At 43.6% G+C, this 16,644-nt stretch overlaps 1 protein-coding gene and 1 long non-coding RNA gene across 2 annotated transcripts in view; one reads left to right on the forward strand and one right to left on the reverse strand.

Moving 5' to 3' along the window:
• Window positions 1–386: 386 nt before the first annotated feature.
• Window positions 387–5,426, reverse strand: LOC139573068 (uncharacterized). Its single transcript, XR_011674537.1, has 3 exons — window positions 5,322–5,426; window positions 5,139–5,198; window positions 387–471 (listed from the first exon to the last, which is right to left on the reverse strand). It is a non-coding gene; the product is annotated as an uncharacterized lncRNA (long non-coding RNA).
• The window catches only part of cyp21a2 (cytochrome P450, family 21, subfamily A, polypeptide 2), a 16,713-nt gene continuing 4,509 nt past the window's right edge, over window positions 4,441–16,644 (forward strand). The window contains exons 1-9 of the mRNA XM_071396087.1: window positions 4,441–5,404; window positions 6,065–6,271; window positions 6,422–6,511; window positions 6,919–7,073; window positions 7,991–8,086; window positions 11,533–11,643; window positions 11,807–11,893; window positions 12,050–12,145; window positions 12,924–13,037. Of these exons, the coding sequence (XP_071252188.1) occupies window positions 5,272–5,404; window positions 6,065–6,271; window positions 6,422–6,511; window positions 6,919–7,073; window positions 7,991–8,086; window positions 11,533–11,643; window positions 11,807–11,893; window positions 12,050–12,145; window positions 12,924–13,037 (1,089 nt within the window). The 5' untranslated portion in view covers window positions 4,441–5,271. The remainder of the gene's footprint in view (window positions 5,405–6,064; window positions 6,272–6,421; window positions 6,512–6,918; window positions 7,074–7,990; window positions 8,087–11,532; window positions 11,644–11,806; window positions 11,894–12,049; window positions 12,146–12,923; window positions 13,038–16,644) is intronic.

Genomic DNA, 16,644 nt, shown 5'->3' on the forward strand with positions numbered 1-16,644 from the left:
TAGGAACGTTGTCAATCTACTAAAATTATTCTTCAGGTGATGCCAAGGTTACTCATCACCATGTGTAGCTCACCTGTGCAATACATGCTTATTTCACATATTTCAGTTCTGTTCACAGATATAGTATTTTGTGAACTGATTTGAAATATTTAGACAAGAAGAGAGAGAGTGTAGGAGATGGCCTCGGACAGGTTAGTATCAGTAATAAGATGATGAAATCATCATTACTAAACACATTTCCTGTTATGCTGGTGAATGAGGACCCAAAAGCGACTTAAGAGAAACAGAGTCTTTAATCCAGTCTTAAACAAACAATGATACTCCTGGATATTATCATAGGAAAATCCAAAACAGGAAACTGAAATCCTCTCGTCAGTAGAGAGGAACGACTGGAGACGCGACCACAGACTGCAGGTCGCTTCAGGAAGGCACAGGCCGTAGCTGACATAGACACCTGCTCACACGCAGCATCTGAAGAAGGCAAAAACACGACAGGGCGGAACAAGGACACAGAACAGCAAACATCAAACAAGAATCCGACAAGGACAGAAGCGGAAAACAGAGGGAGAAATAGGGACTCTAATCAGAGGGCAAAATAGGGGACAGGTGTGAAAGAGTAAATGAGGTCGTTAGGAGAATGAGAAACAGCTGGGAGCAGGAACGGAACGATAGAGAGAGAGAGCGGGAGAGGGAGAGAGGGAGGAGGAGAGAGAGGGATAGAAAGAGGGAAAGAACCTAATAAGACCAGCAGAGGGAAGCACAGGGACAAGACATGATGATCAAAGACAAAACATGACATTTCCAGTTGACAGTTATGCAATATGACACCCACACCCGGGCTGTGTCCCTAATGGCACCCTATTCCCTATGTAGTCCACTACTTTTGACCAGGGCCTATAGGGAATAGGGTGCCATTTGGGACACAGATTCAAACCCACCTACACAAACTGAGGCTATAAATCCCTGGTGTGTTTCTGTCACCATCAGCCTTTTCAATCAGTGACAATCTAACACAATCTAATTCACTTCTCCCTCCTCCAATAGGCATTTAGTTCCTGATCTAACAACTCAGCACACTCTGCTCTGAAATGTCCATTTATCAACGATTCACAGGAAAGAAGATGAGTCGATATGGAGCTCAACTCCGTGAGGTCTCTAGCACTGCAGCATCCAGGGGAAAGATAACATATGAAGCTATTGGCTTGTCACGTCTTACCACAGAAGCACCGACTGAGTGTGTTACAACTATTGAACAGACATTTTGCAGCAGAATGGCTTCAGTCACAAAGCTCAGCATTCTACTGGCCGTTGATGCCTATGAAATGAAAGAACAAGGTGAATAATCCTCCTTTTCCACAACTCCTGTGAGTGAAGACTACTGGTTGATCACCAGATCCTCAGCTGAAGAGAGTCTGCTGCTGTGAATACCTCAAACCCTTCACCTGAGAATTACACCCTGGATGCAGACTTATGGGATCGTCTAAAAGCTATATGTGAATCTGAGGAACAATTCTTATCTCCAGATCAACAACCTCACTCAGTCAGACTCTGGGCGTTACAAGGTGGAGTGCTGGACAAATGGCACAGGGTCCAAACAGAAGAACATAGACCTCACCGTTTGCAGAACTACAGGCAAGAAGCCAGTTGTGCCATTTATCCAGTTAGGAGAGACAGTAGACCTGTTGTGTGGGACGGCAAGGGGTGGTGACAATGTGACCGTCCGGTGGTATTATTTGAACATTTGGGACAACATTAGTTCCCTAGCACCTTTCTTGGAGGACGAAATGGGATGGCAAATGGTTGAGAACAGCTCCACACTACGTATCACCAACTTCACCACTGAGGACAAGATATCTTTTGTTTTAATGGTACTGGAGCCCCAGCAATGTGTTTACTGGGAGTTGATGGAAGTGAGGCCTGAGGCAATGTATCTCCATTGCTCACTGGGAGAAAATGCAGTGCACTGCCTTGCTTTAACACTGACCCCAGTGGAGAAGAGTTGCATACTGGCAGATTTAGAGTTACAACAGCCGTGTGAAAACACCTCTGAGGAAAACCTCACTGGCCAAAGGAAACAAATGTACATGGTGGATGGAAGAGTGTCAGGGAATTACACCCTGGTCATCCCATCACTGATGCTGACCCACACAGGCTTCTGTATATGTTTTAGGGGTTTCAGGATTCTTCAATGCTGTGACCTGCTGGTGTGCTGCAAGTCCGAGTCCCACACAGAGTTCTGCCCAGAGGGAAGAGCAGCTGCTCTCGGCTGTAACGCTGATCTCACTCAGCCTGCTGAGGTTGTATGGTACAGACATAGTTCTGCCCAGAGGGAAGAGCAGCTGCTCTCGGCTGTAACGCTGATCTCACTCAGCCTGCTGAGGTTGTATGGTACAGACAGAGTTCTGCCCAGAGGGAAGGGAAGCTGCTCTCAGCTGTAACGCTGATCTCACTCAGCCTGCTGAGGTTGTATGGTACAGACAGAGTTCTGCCCAGAGGGAAGGGAAGCTGCTCTCAGCTGTAACGCTGATCTCACTCAGCCTGCTGAGGTTGTATGGTACAGACAGAGTTCTGCCCAGAGGGAAGAGAAGCTGCTCTCGGCTGTAACGCTGATCTCACTCAGCCTGCTGAGGTTGTATGGTACAGACAGAGTTCTGCCCAGAGGGAAGGGAAGCTCCTCTCGGCTGTAACGCTGATCTCACTCAGCCTGCTGAGGTTGTATGGTACAGACAGAGTTCTGCCCAGAGGGAAGGGAAGCTGCTCTCGGCTGTAACGCTGATCTCACTCAGCCTGCTGAGGTTGTATGGTACAGACAGAGTTCTGCCCAGAGGGAAGGGAAGCTGCTCTCAGCTGTAACGCTGATCTCACTCAGCCTGCTGAGGTTGTATGGTACAGACAGAGCGCTCTGGTGGACGATGTTATCATGGACACACAAAACATACTGTATGTCTGCCAACGCAGAAATGATTTGAGGATATGGAGGGCTGAATGAACGCATCTAGTTCTCACTCCTCTTTGGTGCGACGTCTCACTGGAGGACAGTGGGAAGTACTAGTGTGCTGTCATCTATGAAGATGTGTGTGTGTCAATGACTAAGACCCATCTGATTTACGTTGAGAGAGATCCCTTTGTTGTCGATTCCACTTTCTATGCAGTGTTCTCGTCATTGCTGGGCTGTGTTCTGCTGGGGATGGTCTGCACTGTGATCACTGTGAACATGAAGACCACGAGAAGAGACTGTGCGTCTCTACAGACTCTGAGGACTTTAGCCCAGACACAGGGACAACAGAGCAATGGAGAGGACGAGGAGAGGGAGGAGAGAGAGGAAAGGGAAGAGAGGCAGGAGAGGGAAGAGAGAGGGGAAAGGACAGAGAGTGAAGAAAGTGAGTTATGAGAGAAGAGAGAGGGGAGGAAGATAGAGGGGAGGATGAGAGAGGGGAGAAAGAGAGAGGGGAGGATGAGAGAGGGGAGAAAGAAAGAGGGGCGCGAAGAGAGAGGGGAGGAAGAAAGAGGGAAGGAAGAGAGAGGGGAGGAAGAGAGAGGGAAGGATGAGAGAGGGGAGTAAGAGAGAGTGGAGGAAGAGAGAGGGCAGAGAGAGGGGAGAAAGAGAGAGGGGAGGAAGAGAGAGGGGAGCGAATAGAGAGGGGAGGAAGAGAGAGGGAAGGAAGAGAGAGGGGAGGGAGGAAGAGAGTGAAGAGAGAAGGGAGGAAGAGAGAGGGGAGGAAGAGAGAGAGGAGGAAGAGAGAGGAGAGAAAGAGAGAGAGGAGGAAGAGAGAGGGGAGGAAGAGAGAGGTGAGGAAGAGAGAAGGGAGGAAGAGAGAGGACAGGATAGAGTTATGAGAGAGGGAAGAGAGAGGGGAGGGAAGAGAGAGGATAGGATAGAGTTATGAGACAGGGGAGAGAAGAGAGAGGACAGGATAGTTATAAGAGAGGGGAGAGAGGACAGGATAGAGTTATGAGACAGGGGAGGATGAGATAGGACAGGATAGAGTTATGAGAGAGGGGGGGGAAGAGAGGACAGGATAGAGTTATGAGAGAGGGGAGGGAAGAGAGAGGACAGGATAGAGTTATGAGACAGGGGAGGGAAGAGAGAGGACAGGATAGAGTTATGAGACAGGGGAGGGAAGAGAGAGGACAGGATAGAGTTATGAGAGAGGGGAGGGAAGAGAGAGGACAGGATAGAGTTATGAGAGAGGGGAGGGAAGAGAGAGGACAGGATAGAGTTATGAGAGAGGGGAGGGAAGAGAGAGGACAGGATAGAGTTATGAGACAGGGGAGGATGAGATAGGACAGGATAGAGTTATGAGAGAGGGGAGGGAAGAGAGAGGACAGGATAGAGTTATGAGACAGGGGAGGGAAGAGAGAGGACAGGATAGAGTTATGAGACAGGGGAGGGAAGAGAGAGGACAGGATAGAGTTATGAGAGAGGGGAGGGAAGAGAGAGGACAGGATAGAGTTATGAGAGAGGGGAGGGAAGAGAGAGGACAGGATAGAGTTATGAGAGAGGGGAGAGAAGAGAGTGGGGAGGATAGAGTTATGAGACAGGGGAGGATGAGATAGGACAGGATAGAGTTATGAGAGAGGGGAGGGAAGAGAGAGGACAGGATAGAGTTATGAGAGAGGGGAGGGAAGAGAGAGGACAGGATAGAGTTATGAGACAGGGGAGGGAAGAGAGAGCAGATCATTCTCAAAACTCAAATTAAAACATTTCTTTTTCAAATTGCCTTGAATGATTCCTATTAATATTTTGCAATGTGATACTTTGGTCCCATCTTTTGACTTCTATGTGAACTCATGCTGTATAGGTTCCACCTCTGTTCCTATCTGAGTCTCTCCAGCAAAGTAAACATCACCCTCTTCTAAAATCACATGTCCTTCAGAAAGACCCTGCCTTGGTGCAACCTAACCTCGGCTGACCAAAGGACTTCAATCATCCTCCAACTTGGAGCCATATTTCCACCCAGTTGCACCATGAGAACAAGCCAAAGACCTTCAGTGGTTTGGTGTGTCAGGTCAACATGTTACTGAGATATCCAAGGATATCGGTCGTCGTAGTTTCTCCGCTGTTGTTTTTTTCCACCATATAAATACATTGAAATAATAGTTGGTTATCCAGAGGGTCAAGACAAGACAATATTTACCCATCCTTGAGCAGGACCATGCCAACACTGAAGAGGGCACATGCAGGGTCTGTGAGGAGTCTGTATAAAAGGGAAGACCAGAGTGAAAGGTGATTTTGGGGGGACAAGGAGAGTGAGACTTAAAGCCTGCATAATGACAGCGTATGTGTCAGTGGTGAGTGTAGGTGCTGTGGTCATGCTTACACTGTTATGGATCCTGCTCATCTACCGCCCTGGAAAAGGAGACAAAGTTACACAGGGAGAACCCAATGGATGTCAGTCAGCAGGTAATCAATACAATGCTCTTTCTTCCTTTATGTACTGTACAGTCTATGTCCTACAGGTAAAGGGCCAATTAGCTGTTGAAACACAGACAAAGCCCTCTCCCCATCACTGTTTCGCTATAAAGCTGAGAGATGTGGCTGGAGAAATGTCATCTCTCTCAAATTCATAGACAGAGCTATCCATAATATCAACATGATAGTTGTAACCATGTTTTGACTCTCTACAGTGTTTGTTGACATTTACTTTGTTTACAAACACCGGAGTAAAACAATCTAATATTTTGGTTCTGATGGGGAACAACAGTGGAACTAAGCTCATTAAGGCATTTATAAGTTATATTCTTTAAGAATCAATGGGTACATTTCCTTAATATCATACATATCATGGCTGTAGCAACTGCTGATTGGCCCTTCAAGGGTCTAGGACAATCTATGACAGTCTGTTCAACGATCTATATCAAAAGCTGCTTTACCTGGAACTCCGCTTATCATTAGATTATAGGCTATGAATAGGCCTTATGTAAACCTCAATGTAAACGGTAATAGGACAAGTCATTTTCCATATGGGCACGTGGCTTCGCTTGATTAGCAATGGTCAACAGTAACATTATGAAGAGAATGACAACCAACTTTCCCTTTGTGTACCTACTGTATGTTATCCAGCTCCTCCATCCCAAGCTGTTGGGTCTAGACTTCTGCACTCTTTCTATCAGTTCTTTCCCCGTTCTCTCTCTCCCTCTCTCCCTGGCCCTCTCTCTCTCCCTCTGCTGGGCAACATGCTGGAGCTGGCACACGACCACCTGCCCAGTCACCTGACCTCCCTGGCACGTCGCTATGGCAACATCTACCGCCTCAAGTGTGGCAACACCAGTAATGAAGTCACTTCCAACCAAGTGACTCAAGTTAACTCTGTTTGAAGACAGTTAGAATAGTTGTTGATACATGTAACATCCTCAGTATGTGAACGGTTTCAGTATTACAGTACGTTTGTCTTGACTCTGTATTTTGTGTTTGCTGCAGCCATGGTGGTATTAAACAGTGGTGACATCATCAGAGAAGCCTTGGTGAAGAAATGGTCTGACTTTGCTGGGAGACCACATTCTTACACCGGTAAAGAACACGTTACTAGAACCACCCGAGTATTCCCAGCAACCATCACTCACTTCTGTTACTCTGAGCCAACAGTGCTTTTGATTCAAATGATTTACCCTTCACCTCACTCTCTTTCTTCGCCCTCCATTTCGCCCCACCCTCCCTCATCGCTCCTTCCATCTCTCCCTACCTACCTACCTCCCTCTCTCTCTCTGTCTCTCTCTCTACCCCCTCCCTCTCTCCCTCTGTCTCTCTCTCTACCCCCTCCCTCTCTCCCTCTGTCTCTCTCTCTACCCCCCTCCCTCTCTCTCTCTGTCTCTCTCTCTACCCCCTCCCTCTCTCCCTCTGTCTCTCTCTCTACCCCCTCCCTCTCTCCCTCTGTCTCTCTCTCTACCCCCCTCCCTCCCTCCCTACCTGTCTCTCAGGAGACGTGGTGTCAGGGGGAGGCCGCTCCATCTCTCTGGGGGACTACAGTGAGGAGTGGAGGGCCCATCGCCGTCTGGCCCATAATGCACTGCAACGCTGCTCCCAGCAGTCGCTCCACAGGGTCATCCAGAAACAGGCCCTCCACCTGAGACAAGTAGAGATGAAACACATGACAGTTCTAAACTTGTTTTCGCTTTGTCATTATGGCCTAGTGTGTGTAGATTGATCAGATGTGTATTTATTTAGATTAAGGCTGTAACGTAACAACATTTGGAAAAAGAGAAAGGGTCTGAATACTTTCAGAATGACCTGTATATGTACAAATTCATTGATTTACACAATATTTTAACACATTTGATCGGTTTCTCAAAGGAAAGCTTCCCTGACCAAGATGGATGATTGTTTGTCATGTTGCTAGGATCCTAATCTGGGTTAAACCAAAACTAAAATATTTTGTAATTTGTTCAGATGCTTGATTAGGTTCTGGGGGTAAGCCTGTTAGAAATAAAGATTTCTGGTTTGTGAAGTATCCACCCTCACAAAAATAATCTCTCAGCTTCAGCGTTCTAGAGTTCTATATGTAATTATATGGTTGTATGCTCCTGCAATGCTTACTCCACGAAGACCTTCGACCTTTCTGGGGGTCAAAACATTGTAATGAACTATAATGGAGCATACACCAATGTGCAGGTATTTCGAACCCTTGCACAGAACACAGAACACTTTCTCTACCAAGGGAGGGAACAGCAGCATGGAACAAATACACTGTGTTCTGAGAAGGAATGTAAACCAACATGTACCAGTACACTGACTGACTCAACTGGAGATTACACAATGCAACACAACCTCAGCAGCATGCCAACCACAACTTAATGATGTATCACGTGTTGTACTTCTTGTTTGTGGCCCTGTGTAATGACGATGTAGTGGTTTCAAATTGAAAAAGTTACAGCCCAAAAAAAGTTGAAGTGACAAGTCAGCGGGGTAACTCATCTTCTTAAGTGGAGGCGATGGATATTTCGTTTACAGTGAGGGAGTTTATATCTGAATATGTAACCTGTGATCCATCAGGTGCTGCTGGACTATAACGGCAGAGCTACGGATCTCTCGGAGGACTTCACTGTAGCAGCCAGTAACGTCATCACCACACTGGCCTTTGGGAAAGAGGTGAGGATCACACCTGGGTTCAAATAGTATGTGTTGTCTGCGCTTGATTGAGCTTGCCTGGCACAACGGAACCAATGGAACAGACCCCAAAAAAGAAACCACACCCATTTGATCTGGCTGCTCCAGGCAGGCTCAATCAAGTATTTGGAAGAAAACCAACACTATTTGAAGCCGACTATCTGTCAGTACTCTGAGTCTGTACAGTGTATACACCAGGAGTGGTACCCTATTCCCTATATAGTGCACTACTTGGGCTTTGGTGAAAATGTAGTGCACTATATAGGGAGTAGGGTGTTATTTGGGACATAACCCAGAATTAGAATGAAGTTTGGCCAAGGGATAACCATGACGGAAATATAGTCATGTATTTTATTAACCACTGCGTGGGTAAGCTATCTAAAAGCAGAGGCACGATAAGCAGTTATATATCACAGTTGGAAAATTGAACCAGGCTGGTTATCTAGTGGGGTTGGTGATCAAATCAAATCAAATTGCATTTGTCACATGTGGCGAATACAACAGGTGTAGACTTTACAGTGAAATGCATACTTACAAGCCCTTAAACAACAATGCAGTTTTAAGAAAAATACCTAAAAAAAAAAAAAATAAAAGTAACAAATCATTGAAGAGCAGCAGTACAATAACAATAGTGAGACTATATACAGGGGGTACCGGTACAGAGTCAATGTGTGGGGGAACCAGTTAGTCGAGGTAATTGAGGTAATATGTACATGTAGGTAGAGTTATTAAATTCACTATGCATAGATAATAACAGAGAGTAGCAGCAGTGTCAAAGAGCAATGCAAATAGTCTAGTTAGTCATTTGATTAGATGTACAGGATTCTTATGGCTTGGGGGTAAAAGCTGTTGAGAAGCCTCTTGGATCTAGACTTGGCGCTCCAGTACTGCTTGCCATGCGGTAGCAGCGAGAACAGTCTATTACCATGGGTGGCTGGAGTCTTTGACAATTTCCAGGGCCTTCCTCTGACACCGCCTGGTAAAGAGGTCCTGGATGGCAGGAAGCTTGGCCCCAGTGATGTACTGGGCTGTACCGACTACTCTCTGTAGTACCTTGCGGTCGGAGGCCGAACAGTTGCCATACCAGGCAGTGATGCAACCCGGATGCTCTCGATGGTGCAGCTGTAGAACCTTTTGAAGATCTGAGGACCCATGCTAAATCTTTTCCGTCTCCTGAGGGGAAATAGGTTTTGTCGTGCCCTCTTCATGACTGTCTTGGTGTGCTTGGACCATGTTAGTTTGTTGGTGATGTGGACACCAAGGAACTTGAAGCTCTCAACCTGCTCCACTACAGCCCCGTCAATGAGAATGGGGACGTGCTCGGTCCTCCTTTTCCTGTAGTCCACAATCATCTCCTTTGTCTTGATCACGTTGAAGGAGAGGTTGTTGTCCTTGCACAACACGGCCAGGTCTCTGACCTCCTCCCTATAGGCTGTCTCGTTGCTGTCGGTGATCAGGCCTATCACTGTTGTGTCATCGGCAAACTTAATGATGGTGTTGGAGTCGTGCCTGGCCGTGCAGTCATGAGTTAACAGGGAGTACAGGAGGGGACTGAGCACGCACCCCTGAGGGGCCCCCGTATTGAGGATCAGCGTGGCGGATGTGTTGTTACCTACCCTTACCACCTGGGGGGGCGGCCCGTCAGGAAGTCCAGAATCCAGTTGCAAAGGGAGGTGTTTAGTCCCAGGGCCCTTAGCTTAGTGATGAGCTTTGAGGGCACTATGGTGTTGAACGCTGAACTGTAGTCAAAGAATAGCATTCTCACATAGGTGTTCCTTTTGTCCAGGTGCGAAAGGGCAGTGTGGAGTGCAATAGAGATTGCATCATTGTGGATCTGTTGGGGCAGTATGCAAATTGGAGTGGGTCTAGGGTTTTTGGGATAATGGTGTTGATGTGATCCATGACCAGCCTTTCAAAGCACTTCATGGCTACAGACGTGAGTGCTACGGGTCAGTAGTCAGTTAGGCAGGTTACCTTTGTGTTCTTGGGCACAGGGACTATGGTGGTCTGCTTGAAACATGTTGGTATTACAGACTCAGACAGGGAGAGGTTGAAAATGTCAGTGAAGACACTTGCCAGTTGGTCAACGCATGCTCGGAGTACACGTCCTGGTAATCCGTCTGGCCCTGCGGCCTTGTGAATGTTGACCTGTTAAAAGGTCTTACTCACATCGGCTGTGGAGAGCGTGATCACACAGTCGTCCGTGTGTTTTGGGTATGTGGGTGGTGTGCTTACAGTAATAGCCACGCATGGTTAGTTTACTGTTAAGGTTGTGCAACTTTACGCAATGAATGACACCAAATTGACCAACAACACATTTTGATCCAAAAAAACTCCCACTGGGCAAACACTGGATGAATCAACGTTTTTTCCACGTCATTTCAACGCAAAATCTATGTGATGAAGTTGAATCAACGTGGAAAACTAATTGGATTTGCAAAAACTCATCAACGTAAGGGATTTATTTATTATTTTACCCAACTTTAACCTAAATCCAATGACAAGGTGACATTTTTAGTTGATTTCACGTTGAATTCACATTAGTTGACAACTCAAACAAATGTAAATCAAAACTAAACGTTGAACTGATGTCTGTGCCCAGTGGGTTATGTAATAGTACTGTACATTGTTTCAGTGTTGAAGTAATATCTCATTATATCCCAGTTTAATCTAACAACAACCTGAAAGGGTTTAGCAATCCTTTATACAAGAAAAACGTATTGGTGCTTTATGAATACTGTAAAATCATGTTATAGAAGGTGGAAAAGGGTTATGCCACATATGGTAAAGCATCTACTGTACTACAGTGTGTACTGTAAATAATAATACTGATAATAATTATGATAATACTAGGATAATGATAATAATAATTATGATAATAATAATAATTATGATAATGATAATAATAATAACAAATGGGATTTTTTAATAACTTTTCAACGAGCCAAAGACGCTTTACATACAGTAGTATCAAATGGAATAAGTGGGACTTCCTGTAATATATTGTAACGGTCATCGTTGCATGAAGAAGTGGACCAAAGCGCAGCGTGGTAAGTGTTCATGATTTATTGAAAAAAACTGAACACTGAATAACAAAAACAACAAAGAGAACGACCGAAACAGTTCTGTCTGGTGCAGACACACAAAACAGAAAACAACTACCCACAAAACACAGGTGGGAAAAGGCTACCTAAGTATGGTTCTCAATCAGAGACAACGATAGACAGCTGCCTCTGATTGAGAACCACACCCGGCCAAACACACAGAAATAGAAAACATAGAACACAAAACATAGAATGCCCACCCCAACTCACGCCCTGACCAAACCAAAATAGAGACATTAAAAGGATCTCTAAGGTTAGAGCGTGACATATATTGATTCATTTGTCTGTGTTTGTGACCCCTGTCTATTTGTCTGTGTCTTTTAGTATGAGAAGAGTTCTGCAGAGCTGCAGAGACTGCATGGCTGTCTTAATGAGATCGTGTCTCTATGGGGCTCTCCCTGGATCTCTGCTCTGGACTCCTTCCCACTGCTCAGGGTCGGTCAAGTTTATACACTCATACTACACTATCTGACAGGGAAACTGCATGCACAGACAGCTACTCTGATACACACATTAAAATGTCTAAAATGGTGCAAACAAAAGTGGGAATATGTGATTCTCTTGTGTAATTATATTGATCTGTTCCCATTTGTCCAAGAAATTGCCCAATCCTCCGTTCTCCCGTCTTCTGAAAGAGGTGGCCAGGAGAGATGAAATCATCAGAACACATCTGGATGAGTACAGGGTTCGTGTGAATACTGTAGCTTCTTTTTCAAACGTATGTTCAAGTAGCCAGCAGCAAACACAAATACAATCATGTCAAAGTTTTAAAAAAGCATCTGTAATGTAATATTGGTACATTGGTAGCATATGGAATATATGAACTGTATTGCTGCCACAGATGCAGGCACCGAGCAAAACATCTGAGGAAGCCATTGCCATCACAAGCGCTCTCCTCGACGGCCTTGGGAAGCCCCAGGACACAACACAGGGCGTGGTAGGTTCTGGCTTATCATGGTTTACAACCTGAACTCAGATGTAGACGTAAGATAGTAAAGTGAAACCGGGACACTACAATTAGTATTATAGGTTACGTTTTGTATAGTATGTATTAATTGAAATTCGTACAATATGTTATGAATTTGCAAAAAGTATGATATGTTGCGAATTCTAATTTGTTGTGGCTAACGTTAGCTAGGTGGCTAAGGCTAACGTTAGAAAGGCTAGGGGTTAGGGTTAGGAGTTAAGGTTGGGGTTTGGAGTTAGATTAAAGGGTTACAGTTTTGGTTAGGGGAAGTGTTAGCTAACATGCTAAGTAGTTGCAAAGCATCTAAAAAGTAGTAAGTAGTTGCACAGTTGCTAATTAGATAAAAGTTATCCGTGACGAGATTCAAACACGCAACCCTTGGGTTGCTAGACGTTCGCGTTAAGTAACTGTCTTTCTTATGTAACCACACCAAACGTAACATATCATACTAATTTGAGTTTTCCAGATTAATGTTCACTATGTTAGGTCTAGTCTATGAGACCAGGCTGTGGTTTATCATGGTAATCAATCAAAATCACATAGCAAATGCTTACAATATAAGCCTACTACTTGCTATAAACATGTAATAGTAAGTGTTATACTGCGCATCCGAAACGGCACCCTATTCCCTAGTGCACTACTTTTGACCATGGCCCTGGTTAAAAGCAGTGCACTATATAGAGAATAGAGTGCCATTTGGGTCACACACATGGTCATGGTCTGCAGTAAGGACATGGTCCATTCACAGGTCCTGACAGACACTCACGTCCACATGGCCACTGTGGACCTTCTGATCGGGGGAACAGAGACAACAGCTGCCTGGCTCAGCTGGACTGTGGCCTTCCTACTGCACAGGCCTGAGGTACACTACAGAACTCTACACACTACATAACACTACACTACAGAACTCTACACACTACACTACACTACACTACACTAAAGAACTCAATACACTACGCAACACTACAGAACGCAATACACTACAGAACTCAATACACTACACTACAGAACTCTATACACTACACTACAGAACTCTATACACTACACTACAGAACTCAATACACTATACTACACTACCACTACACTAAAGAACTCAATACACTACGCAACACTACAGAACGCAATACACTACAGAACTCAATACACTACACTACAGAACTCTATACACTACACTACAGAACTCTATACACTACACTAGAGAACTCTATACACTACACTACAGAACTCAATACACTACACTACAGAACTCTATACACTACACTACAGAACTCTATACACTACACTACAAAACTCTATAGACTACACTAGAGAAATCTATACACTACACTACAGAACTCAATACACTACACTACAGAACTCAATACACTACACAACTCAATACACTACACTACATTACTCTATACACTACACTACAGAACTCTATACACTACACTACAGAACTCTATACACTACACTACAGAACTCTATACACTACACTACAGAACTCTATACACTACACTACACACTACACTACAGAACTCTATACACTACAGAACTCTACACACTACACTACAGAACTCTATACACTACACTACAGAACTCTATACACTACACTACAGAACTCTATACACCACGCAACACTACAGAACTCTATACACTACAGAACTCTATACACTACACTACAGAACTCCATACACTACACTACAGAACTCTATACACTACACTAGAGAACTCTATACACTACAGAACTCTATACACTACAGAACTCTATACACTACACTAGAGAACTCTATACACTACAGAACTCTATACGCTACAGAACTCTATACACTACACTACAGAACTCTATACACTACACTACAGAACTCTATACACTACACTAGAGAACTCTATACACTACAGAACTCTATACACTACACTAGAGAACTCTATACACTACAGAACTCTATACGCTACAGAACTCTATACACTACACTACAGAACTCTATACACTACACTACAGAACTCTATACACTACACTACAGAACTCTATACACTACAGAACTCTATACACTACAGAACTCCATACACTACAGAACTCTATACACTACAGAACTCTATACACTACAGAACTCTATACACTACAGAACTCTATACACTACAGAACTCTATACACTACAGAACTCTATACACTACACTACAGAACTCAATACACTACACTAGAGAACTCTATACTCTATACACTACAGAACTCTATACACTACAGAACTCTATACACTACAGAACTCTATACACTACACTACAGAACTCTATACACTAGAGAACTCTATACGCTACACTAGAGAACTCTATACACTACACTACAGAACTCAATACACTACACTACAGAACTCTATACACTACACTACAGAACTCTATACACTACACTACAGAACTCTATACACTACACTAGAGAACTCTATACACTACACTACAAAACTCAATACACTACACTAGAGAACTCAATACACTACACTACAGAACTCAATACACTACACTACAGAACTCAATACACTACACTACATTACTCTATACACTACACTACAGAACTCTATACACTACACTACAGAACTCTATACACTATAGAACTCTATACACTACACTACAGAACTCTATACACTACACTACACACTACACTACAGAACTCTATACACTACAGAACTCTACACACTACACTACAGAACTCTACACACTACACTACAGAACTCTATACACTACACTACAGAACTCTATACACTACACTACAGAACTCTATACACTACGCAACACTACAGAACTCTATACACTACAGAACTCTATACACTACACTACAGAACTCCATACACTACACTACAGAACTCTAAACACTACACTAGAGAACTCTATACACTACAGAACTCTATACACTACAGAACTCTATACACTACACTAGAGAACTCTATACACTACAGAACTCTATACGCTACAGAACTCTATACACTACACTACAGAACTCTATACACTACACTAGAGAACTCTATACACTACAGAACTCTATACACTACACTAGAGAACTCTATACACTACAGAACTCTATACGCTACAGAACTCTATACACTACACTACAGAACTCTATACACTACACTACATTACTCTATACACTACACTACAGAACTCTATACACTACACTACAGAACTCTATACACTACACTACAGAACTCTATACACTACACTACAGAACTCTATACACTACACTACACACTACACTACAGAACTCTATACACTACAGAACTCTACACACTACACTACAGAACTCTATACACTACACTACAGAACTCGATACACTACACTACAGAACTCTATACACTACGCAACACTACAGAACTCTATACACTACAGAACTCTATACACTACACTACAGAACTCCATACACTACACTACAGAACTCCATACACTACACTACAGAACTCTATACACTACACTAGAGAACTCTATACACTACAGAACTCTATACACTACAGAACTCTATACACTACACTAGAGAACTCTATACACTACAGAACTCTATACGCTACAGAACTCTATACACTACACTACAGAACTCTATACACTACACTACAGAACTCTATACACTACACTAGAGAACTCTATACACTACAGAACTCTATACACTACACTAGAGAACTCTATACACTACAGAACTCTATACGCTACAGAACTCTATACACTACACTACAGAACTCTATACACTACACTACAGAACTCTATACACTACACTACAGAACTCTATACACTACAGAACTCTATACACTACAGAACTCCATACACTACAGAACTCTATACACTACAGAACTCTATACACTACAGAACTCTATACACTACAGAACTCTATACACTACAGAACTCTATACGCTACACTAGAGAACTCTATACACTACACTACAGAACTCAATACACTACACTAGAGAACTCTATACACTACAGAACTCTATACACTACAGAACTCTATACACTACAGAACTCTATACACTACAGAACTCTATACACTACACTACAGAACTCTATACACTACAGAACTCTATACGCTACACTAGAGAACTCTATACACTACACTACAGAACTCAATACACTACACTACAGAACTCTATACACTACACTACAGAACTCTATACACTACACTACAGAACTCTATACACTACACTAGAGAACTCTATACACTACACTACAGAACTCAATACACTACACTACAGAACTCAATACACTACACTACAGAACTCAATACACTACACTACAGAACTCAATACACTACACTACATTACTCTATACACTACATTACAGAACTCTATACACTACACTACAGAACTCTATACACTACACTACAGAACTCTATACACTACACTACAGAACTCTATACACTACACTACACACTACACTACAGAACTCTATACACTACAGAACTCTACACACTACACTACAGAACTCTACACACTACACTACAGAACTCTATACACTAC

Source organism: Salvelinus alpinus, chromosome 4, assembly GCF_045679555.1.
Source record: "Salvelinus alpinus chromosome 4, SLU_Salpinus.1, whole genome shotgun sequence".
In the NCBI taxonomy this organism is placed as follows: Eukaryota; Metazoa; Chordata; class Actinopteri; order Salmoniformes; family Salmonidae; genus Salvelinus; species Salvelinus alpinus.